This window comes from Tachyglossus aculeatus, chromosome 8, assembly GCF_015852505.1.
Source record: "Tachyglossus aculeatus isolate mTacAcu1 chromosome 8, mTacAcu1.pri, whole genome shotgun sequence".
NCBI lineage: Eukaryota > Metazoa > Chordata > Mammalia > Monotremata > Tachyglossidae > Tachyglossus > Tachyglossus aculeatus.
The window spans coordinates 22631565-22641866 of NC_052073.1; the positions used below are offsets into that span (position 1 = coordinate 22631565).

The window sequence follows — 10302 nt, forward strand, 5'->3', positions numbered from 1 at the left end:
GAATTCATTAACATTTCCGGTCACCGTTGAAACTGACCAGGTGGGGAATGAGAAAGAGATACCATACTTAAGGGGTTTCAGTATCCATGCCCTCCTGCCCTCTTTTCTCCCCTTGCCCCTCTTCCCATGTAAACACCCTGTGAATTGCTGCTTGTTTGATAAAACTGCTGAGCAGTAATGATTATTTATTATTATCATGCTATTTGTTAAGCACTTAGTATGTGCCAAACACTGTTCTAAGCTCTGGAGTAGATACAAGCTAATCATATTGGATACCATTGCTGTCCCACATGGGGCTCACAGTCTTAATCCCCATTTTACAGATAACTTAGCACAGAGAAATTAAGCGACCTGCCCAAGATCCCCCAGCAGACAAATGGCGGAGCCGGGATTAGAACCCAGGTCCTTCTGACTCCCGGGGCTGTGGTCTATCCACTAAGCCACGCTGCTGTCCTAATGATGTCTTGCTTCGGCAGCCCAATATGGTAATGGTAGGGAATGTCACAAATCTTCTTCCTCTTGTTTGGTGACAGGGAGCCATGGGTTATTTTAAAGCCTCAGTTCACCTTTGATTTTTCTTTTGAAACCCACTCCCTTCAAAACACTCCTGTCCACATACTTAGTGAGTTCTGCTTTGGGAAAGAAGAGGTATCAAGTCAAAAAACAGTTTCCTTCAAAAAGGTCAATCAGTGGTATTTATTGAGTGCTTACTGTGTGCAGTACACTGTACTAAGCATTTGGGAGAGTACAGTGCAACAGAGTTGGCAGATGCGTCTCTCCCCACAAGAAGCTTGACTTATCAATATCTACTGATGTGTTAACTTCTCACTGGGGAAGGGAGCACCAAAGTAACCAATGAGTGGGGACAAAAATTGACAAAGAATAGAGCTTAGAAACTTCCGCTTTTCCTCACTAACCACGTGCAGCTTGCTTCCCTGACCTCCAGTGGCTGAGGCTCTGAGGTGTTCTGTTTATTTCCTACCCGAGTGCACACAGTAAGGCCGACTTCCAGGCGTCACACTGCCCAGTTGTGAATGAATGATCAGACCATTCACAGGTGGATGTGCATACTCTGTTTAGCACGTCCTTAATGTCTGGGGGGAGCTCATCAGCTTCCAGTCCTTGCTGAAGACTGCCGTGTCCTCCGAACGTTTATATCGGTTAAAATCCTGTCACTGGTGCATCCTGTTCATAGTTGGAAAGGGAAACTTCACCCTTCTGAGGCCTTTCAGCAGTGGGAAGGGAGAGTCTCTGGCTTAGTAGCTGGTCACGGCCACCATGAGCATGTACGGGGATAGGTGGATGCAGCCGTAGATTTCTGAGAGGAAGGCAGCGAGAGGACCCCTTTGAAAACATCAGCCAAACATGGACTGGAAATAACTCATATGGCCAACACTTATAATGAAATAACCAGAAACCCTCAGATATGCCACAAAGGCTTTGCTAGTAAGCACTAGAGTGATTTACAATTGTTTAGCGAACAAAATAGAACCGGGAATTTGGACTAGATGTTTTTACCCGGGCTCCGCCCCTTGCTGCCTGCCTAATTTTCTGCTGATTCTAATTTGCTTGTGTTTATTAACCATCCCAGTAGATGATGTCTTGCTAAGCACTCCCCCTGTGTTCTTCTTGCTTGGGGATACCACTATTCAGGTGCACCAACTGGGGTACTAATGAGTGTGTTCTAACCTTGCCTATTCTTCCAGTGGGAAGGGCTGCCATTTGACTCAGCCATATGGAAACCTGATAGAAACATTCCCTGGCCCAGCAATGTTACCTTTTAAATAAGATTGGTTTGGTGGAGTCATTGTGAATTGCCTACGTATGGCCCCCGGAAACTCCCAACCTTTGCCAGTATGAAATATTTTTATAGGATGTTCACCGCAGAGAATGTGACATATTTCAAAACACACTGGAGTTACTCCCTATTTCAGCTCCAGGAGCATCCTGCATAGCATCGTCCCCATTTTATTGTTCTGGGGAATTTAGTGATTTGCCCAAGGTCTCTTCAGAAGAGCCAAGTTTAGAGCCCTGAACTCCTCCTTTCCAGACTCTTGCTTAACCCCCTGAATCTCAGTGCCTGTCTCTTGCACTGTTGTGGGATTTCCCAAGCTCCAGAGTCCCGGAGGAACCACCTTTAGGGCCTCAGTTTTGATGCCAAATTTTTCTGAAAGATCATAAAGTAAATCAGATTTGATTATCCTGTTTTACCCCCAGTGTGTAGCACTTAATAAGCGCTCTGTAAACACCGTAACTCACCAGGTTGGCTTCCAAATAGTGTCTCCTTTTAATGGCCCATTCTAACTCTGAAAGCACTGACTCCATTTCAGGAATGTTTGACTCGAGTGACGGGAGACTTGTATCTTCTGGCTCCAGCCCCATCAGAAGAGCAACTTTGCTGGCTGAAAATTACTGGGTTTGTTTGGATAATATTTGGAAAGGAATAGCCAGAAAATTTGGTTTTGCTTCTCCCCACTCCCTTAAGAGGAATAGGCACGTTTCAACTGTCCGATCCCCCGGCATTAATCTGCTGAGCCCATTGAAAGATCCATATGGCTGGGCTGGGTAGTTTGGGGAGGGTGAATCCAAAGTCTTGAGGGACTTTCCCATCCAACTGGTGCTCCTGGCTTTAAGCAGGCATCCCTGGGAAAGTACCCGCTACCAGCAGGCTCTTGCATAGCATAGAATTGATGTTGTGTTGGTTTGCAGGGCAGCCCTGGCCTCGGCTCACCAGTGCCATCCTCTCCCAAGGACACTTAGCGTGTTGAAGAGCACTCCCCAAGTGAGGGGGATGCACACCATCATCAGGTAAGTGAGAGGTTAGGAAGCCGTCCAGAGCCTGACAGAGATGGGATTCCCAACAGAACCAGGACACAAAGAAAGGAGGAGCAACCTCTGTCCCATTAGCCTAGCCTGGCAGGACAGATAAACTTGAAAGTCAGGATAGAGATCAATGCCAAGAACAGCTACCTTCTGGTATCGTTTTTACATGCTTCTTCAAGAAGCCCAAAGTACGCCACTGCTTGAAACTCCTTGATTTTTCTTAGAAAATAGCTTGGCCCGTTTCAGCCCACTTGCTCATCCTACTCTATTGATCTGGTGGGATCTCTGAGAGAACCTCAACCCTTCTCTGGCAGCAATGAAAACAGTCCCTCATGAGAGATGGGAATAATAATAATAATAATGATGGTATTTGTTAAGCGCTTACTATGTGCAAAGCACTGTTCTAAGCGCGGGGGGGGGATACAAGGTGATCAGGTTGTCCCACGTGAGGCTCACAATCTTAATCCCCATTTTACAGATGAGGTAACTGAGGCACAGAGAAGTTAATAATAATAATAATGATAGTATTTGTTAAGCACTTACTATGTGCAAAGCACTGTTCTAAGCGCTGGGGGAATACAAGGTGATCAGGTTGTCCCAGGTAAGGCTCACAATCTTAATCCGAATGTGAAGTGGCCAAAGGTGGCAATTTCCAAGAAGGATAGATAGAAAGGCCAGACGATTCACAGAAGTTGAGGCTGAAAGGGGAGAAAGGGTCCTGCCCTGGTCCTCGGCATAATTTTCTGTCTTACTGCAGCAAACGATTATCGGACACTGCTACGCGCACAATTCAGCTGGACTTGCCCGCCCAGGGGCTCCCTATCCAAGTCAGACACCCAGAGCCATGAGGAAAGGGATGGGACCCGCTCAGGGAAGGCTGGCTGACCACTAGTTGTAGAGCATAAAACCTGTAGAGCATCCTTCCCCTCTGGCAGTGCTTAGAAGTATCCTACCATCGCTGACGGGGAGGACACTGTTTCCCCTACCCCTCTCCACCCCCTCTCTGAATCTTTTTGCATTGCATTTAATATCTGCTTCCCATCCAGGGACAAAGAAACCAGTCGAGATGAATTCATTTTCTATTCCAAGAGGCTCATGAGATTACTCATCGAGCACGCTCTCTCTTTCCTGCCATTCCAGGTAGGTTTACAAAGCCGGGGCGGGGGGATGTTCTTCCAATCTTCCGAGGGGACCTTTTTACTCTTAGAAAGGGATTGGTGGGAGCAGGGTTCCCCACAGACCTCTCATTCCAAGGATTTCTCAGACCTGGCAACCTTCCTTGTGTGAGCCAGCCAAGGCTGCTAGGTGCAGAAGTAACTTGGGAACCGTCCCACTTCCTGACCCCCGGGGGAGAAGGCATTCCTCCACCGGGCTTTAAACCGTCTGTAGCTACAAACAGCCATGAAGGGGGAAAGTGTGTGCCAGTTGGTCTGCTGCCTGCTGGGTGAGGCAATCTTCCTCCTTAAGCTGCCTGAGGGTTTCCTTTTCCTAGCCATGTGGCTGGGGCCGGGCTCCCTTTTGTCTGAAACCTATTCACCTCCCACCCTGATTATGACCTGGTCTTGAGACTCATGCTGGAGGCAAAGCCTCTAAATCCACCAAACCACAGCTCTCCCTACTTTCAAAGCCCTCCTAAAGTATCATCTCATCCAGGAAACCTTCCCTGATTAATTCAGAACACCCCAGTCATGTCAACCTGACTTCACCCTTAGCCTGTATATAGTTCATTACATGGGAATTTCAAAGCTATGTATATTTTTATTCGTAATAGTCATTTTTTCAGCTATTTCAATCTGATGCATGTATTACCTCCCATTATACCTTTATAGTTCCTACTATTTGTAAATATTTTTATGGTATTTGTTAAGCATTTGTTTTGTGTCAAGCACTGTTCTAAGCCCTAGGGTAGGTACAGGATAATCAGGTTGGACACAGTCCCACGTGGAGGTCACAGTCTAAGTTGGAAGAAGGCTGTAAACCCAACTTAGAGATGAGGTAACTGAGGCACAGAGAAGTTGTGACGATAATAATGATGGCATTTATTAAGTGCTTACTACGTGCAAAGCACTGTTCTAAGCACTGAGGAAGTCACAAGGTGATGAGGTTGTCCCACGGGGGCTCACAGTCTTAATCCCCATTTTACAGATGAGGTAACTGAGGCACAAAATCACACAGCTGACAATTGGCGGAGCCGGAATTTGAACCCCTGACCTCTGACTCCAAAGCCCATGCTCTTTCCACTGATCCATGCTGCTTCTCCATGCCCAAGGTCACACAGCAGACTGGTGGTGTAGCTAGGATTAGAACCCAGGTCCTTCTGACTCCCGGTCCCATGCTCTTTCCACTGGGCCACGCTGCTTCCCTAGCATGTCTGTCCATCCCATTTGATGGTAAGCTCCTAAAGGCCAACAAACTAGTTGTCTGTCGTCTTGTGCTCCCAAATGCTGAATAGTGTTCAGTAAATACACGTGTTGATGATGATGATAAGTATGGTACTTGTTAATTGCTATGTTGCAAGCAGTATTCTAAATGCTGGTTAGATACAAGTTCAGCAGATTGCCCAGCGTTTAGAACAGTGCTTTGCACATAGTAAGCACTTAACAAATGCCATCATTATTATTGGACACAGTCCCTGTCCCACAGGGATGGGGCTCCATCTAAATAGGAGGGAGTAGGATGATGATGATAAGGCCTTCCTTCCCTTTGTACTGTTGCATTTCCCAGGGCTGCACCGTCAAGACCCCTCAGGGACAGGACTATGAAGGACGATCTTATGCTGGGAAGCAAGTAAGTGGAGGTGACTGCAATGTCGGGGGGGACGAAAGCCCATCTGTAGAGATTGAAAAGACCTAGCGCGGTGCTCCGCACACAGGAGAGGCTCAGCACATATTGCTGTTGGTGAGATCCATCCTGCCAGGTATTTGGGCGGTAACCATTCCTTCACCGGCCCTCAGGGAGGGCTGGAAGAACCGTGAACCTCAGCCTCTCTATTGTTTCCTGTCCTGCACCATGTGTTACAGATCACTGGCGTGTCCATCCTGAGAGCCGGGGAGACCATGGAGCCGGCACTCCGGGCGGTTTGCAAAGATGTCCGAATTGGCACCATCCTCATCCAGACCAATCAGCTCACAGGAGAGCCAGAGGTACAGCTGAGGAGGAGGAGGAAGAGGAGGAGGAGATGAGCCATTGAGGGTGTGAGGGCCAAGCAAATAAGGAGAGGCTCACACTTACCTTGGGCTGTGTTAATGAGCGGGGTTTCTTCACCTCCAACCACAAGGTGGTTTTCCAGTCAGAGTTGCAGAAAGCCTGATCCGGAATGAGAGCGGTGCCCTTACAATGTCTGTGCCCAAGACTCACCGTCTACTCTGGGCAAAGTTACTGGTGCTGGGGCCCTCTGTTTTCCAGGCCCCTATCTAAGCCATTGAGAAGATGAAGGAGATTTAGGGAAGCACATGGCCCGGAGGACAAGATAGCTGGAACCCTTCTTCCCAACCCGTGTTCTTTAGGCCCAGGAGGCTCTGAATCCTGCAGTGGACTACATGGCCCCACAAGATCAGGATGAACTTGGGATATGTAAGCCTGGAAATCGATGAGGGAGGGAGAGGACAAATCTAAAGGACTGTGGGTGTGGGTGTACATACCTGTGCACATGTGTGGCACACGCCCATGTATATGCCCACACAAAGTAGTGATTAAGTTGTTGGGGCAAAGATTTTTGCCTGGGTAATGCAGGGTGGCCCACCATAAAACTTTCTCTTATTTGATCAATCAGTAAATCAGTGGTATTTGAGTGCTAACTGTGTGCTGGTATTAAGCGCTTTGGAGAGTAGGAATGTTCCCTGCCCACCAGGAGCTTCTTATTATAATTAAGGGCCTGTCACTTCATCACAATCCTCAAGAAAAGTTACAGCAAGGCTCATCGTTGTTCATGTTCACCAAGCTCTTGGTGGGCAGGGAGTGTGTCTGCCAACTCTGCTGTACTTTCTCAAGCACTTAGTACAGTGCTCTGCACATAGTTAAGTGCTCAGTAAATACTTTTGATGATTATGATGATGAAGGCTTACAGTCCACTAGGCAAGGAATAGCACACACATTAGCCGTAGGCTCTGCCCTCAAGGGGCTGACACTAAGGAGGAGTTTATTTCCCAAGGCATTGACTTTGGTAGCTGGCACGAGGCATCCATCTCTGTGTGATTAGCTTGTAATTGTTCTACAATCCAAAAAAACCCAACCAATCAGAAATTCTAGGTTTGAATTTTCCTGTCCCATTGGGGTTTCTTCCTTCTGAAAATGCATTCAGGTTTGCCTTGTAGAGAAGAGCATCCCCCATCAGAAGCCTCTCTCTTTCTCCACTCCGCTTCTGACTCCTTTTCGCCTTTACTTTCCCAGCTTCACTACCTGAGGCTCCCCAAGGATATTAGCGAAGATCACGTCATCTTGATGGACTGTACTGTCTCCACGGGCGCTGCGGCAATGATGGCTGTCAGAGTGCTTCTGGTGAGTCGTGGGCGATTTATGTTTAGATTCAGACAGGAGATTGGGGTGGAAGGGCAAAGGGGAGACACCTCAGCTCTCTACCTGATGTCTTAGAGAACACTAACTCTGCGCCAAGTTCGTGAATTCTGGAGACTGAGTGAGCCAGGGCAGATCCTGAGTCAATCAGTCGTGTATTTTTTAATGGTATTTGCTAATTGCTTACTATGTGGCAGGTACTGTACTAAGCGCTGGGGTAGGTGCAGGCTAATCAGGTTGGATATAGTCCTCGTCCCATATGGGGCTCACAGTCTTCATCCCCATTTCACAGATGAGGTAACTGAGGCACAGAGAAGTTAAGTAGCTTGCCCAAGGTCACACAGAAGACAAGTGGCAGAGCCAGGGATAGAAGACAGGTTCTCTGGCTCCCTGGGCCATGCTGCTTTGTTGAGCACTTACTGTGTGCAGAGCACTGTACTAAGCATTTTGGAGAGGAGAGTACAACAGTTGGTAGACACGCTTCCCGCCCACAAGGAGATTACAGTCTAAATCTGCGTCATTGTAACCTTGTGGAAAGAGCACGTTTCCAAATTACAATCCCAACTCTTCCACTTACCTGTTTTGGGACCTTGGACAATTCACTTTACTTCTTTGGGCCTCAGTTTCCTCACCTGTAAAATAGGGATTCAGTCCCCCTTAGACTGTGAACCCATGTGGGACAGGGACTGTGTCCAGCCTGATTATCTTAAGCTTTCTGTGGGCAGGGACTGGGTCTACCAACTCTTTGGTATAGCACTGCCCCAAGCACATAATAGAGTGCTCTGCCCACAGTAAGCACTCAATAAATAGAGAAGAATTTCAATAAATAGAAAATAGAGAAGCAGCGTGGCTCAGTGGAGAAGAGCCCGGGCTTTGGAGTCAAAGTTCATGGGTTCAAACCCCAGCTCCGCCAATTGTCAGCTGTGTGACTGCGGGCAAGTCACTTAACTTCTCTGGGCCTCAGTTACCTCATCTGTAAAATGGGGATTGAGACTGTGAGCCCCACGTGGGACAACCTGATCACCTTGTAACCTCCCCAGCGCTTAGAATAGTGCTTTGCACATAGTAAGCGCTTAATAAATGCCCTCATTATTATATATTATTAATAAATACCATTGATTGATTACCTTACATTTACCGCAAAGCTTTGATGCAGTGCTTGGCCCATAGCAAGCCCTCAACAGATGCAGACCACAGTTAATAATGTTAGTTTTATCCCCTACCTGCCAAAGGAGACCTATGCAGTGGCGCTGCAAACACCATCAGAGCCACACGAGATGCATCTTGGTTTCCTTCAAAGCCCTGCTGGAGCCCTGAGGTGGGGAAAGCGGGGCCCAGAGCGGGTGTGAGGTTGCGGTTAGTTCTGAGCAGCACCGGGGATGCCTCCTGATCCTCTCTTTGATGCTCTGTCTTAGGATCACGATGTCCCCGAAGACAAAATCTTCCTGCTCTCCCTGCTGATGGCCGAGATGGGCGTCCATTCTGTAGCCTACGCCTTCCCGCAGGTCAAGATCATCACCACCGCCGTGGACAAGAAAGTTAACGATCTCTTCCGGATCATCCCCGGCATCGGTGAGCCGCCAGGGCCGGGCTAGAGGGAGGGGTCGGACCTGCGGGATTCAGGCGGATCCGTTCTCACGTCCCGGGTATGGCTTTGAGGACTCTGACTGGGAGGTGCTGGTTGTAAGGTAGTATTTATCGAACGCTTACCATGTGCAGAGCACCGGGCTGGGCATTTGGAGAGTACATTGAAGTTAAAAGTTACAATCCCTGCCCTGAAGTTACAAAATGGCCAGTTTTTAAAGTCGTGGCTGCATGTGCCAATGCCTGGATTCTGGTCCCTGCTCAGGGGTAGAGGATGGGTCAACTTCCATCGTCGTCATCAGTGGGATTTACTGAGCGGCCACTGTGTGCAGAGCACTGTACTAAGGGTTTGGGAGAGTACAGTACAACAGAATTGGCAGCCACGATCCCTGCCCACAAGGAGCCCAGTCTGGCAACGCTTAGACGTGGGACGGCGCTGAGCTGCACAGTATGCGACAGGTCTGAGCCACTGAGCCTGACTCAGCTGTGCCTTCCGTAATCCCCTCAGGAGCGCATGTGTGTCCCCAATCCCAATCCGCCGGAGCGCTTCACCTGATTTCTTTCGCGACTCCCTCCTGTCTGTCCAAGATCCACCGCGGGTTGGGCAGGGGTGGGCACTCAGGTTCCTAGGACGATGGGATGTCCTGCCCCATTCAGGCCAGCTCGTTCTCGGTCCCTCCCGCAGGAAACTTTGGAGACCGCTACTTCGGGACAGACGCGCCTCCTGACTGGAGCGATGAAGAGGAGCCGGTTGGCACTTAGCTCCAACCAGCCTGGAGGAAGACTGCCCGCGACTGGGGCTGCCCCGGACTCTAGCTGCCTAGTCGCAGAGCTGAACGTGCACAGCAAGAGCCAGGGCTACCTAAGTTGGAGAGAGATTGTGTTATTTGGGCCCCGGTGTGGTTTTAGAAAGAGATTAGTTTATTCTAATTTAAATTTTGGCCAGTGTAACTTTATTCAAATGTTTTATATAAAAAATAAAGTTTTAACCAGATCATACAGCAGGTGGTTGAGCTCTGCACGCACTGGGTGGGGGTAGGCCAGACAGCGCAGAAGAGGGCTGGGATCCGGGCCCATTAAGGTCGTGACCTTTGGCAAGCCCCAGGGAGGTAGCCCCTGGGCAACTGGCAGAGATAGCCCACAGGAGCTCTACACAGCTCCTCCCAGCCCAAAGGCTCGGAGTCCCCCACCCCCACAGGCCATCAGGCTGAGAAAGGTCTACTCACCTGGGAAGTGGCAAGGTTCTCACTGGTAAAGGCTGAAACTGAATCCACGCATAGAAGCCAGGCGACCCACCAGGCTGCTGGACTCTTCCCTAGGCCGGAGTAGTGCTGATGTTTGGAGCCCTTGGACCTGAGAAAGTAACAAGCTATAAAAAAAGGA

General features: G+C 48.9%; 1 protein-coding gene across 2 annotated transcripts in view; it reads left to right on the top strand.

The window, feature by feature from the left end:
* UCKL1 (uridine-cytidine kinase 1 like 1) overlaps positions 1–9916 on the top strand; it is a 52397-nt gene extending 42481 nt beyond the window's left edge. For both annotated transcript variants that reach the window (XM_038750003.1, XM_038750002.1), the window contains exons 9-15: positions 2710–2808; positions 3870–3963; positions 5548–5610; positions 5844–5966; positions 7213–7320; positions 8751–8907; positions 9605–9916. In XM_038750003.1, the coding sequence (XP_038605931.1) occupies positions 2710–2808; positions 3870–3963; positions 5548–5610; positions 5844–5966; positions 7213–7320; positions 8751–8907; positions 9605–9681 (721 nt within the window). In that variant the 3' untranslated portion in view covers positions 9682–9916. The remainder of the gene's footprint in view (positions 1–2709; positions 2809–3869; positions 3964–5547; positions 5611–5843; positions 5967–7212; positions 7321–8750; positions 8908–9604) is intronic.
* Positions 9917–10302: the final 386 nt, after the last annotated feature.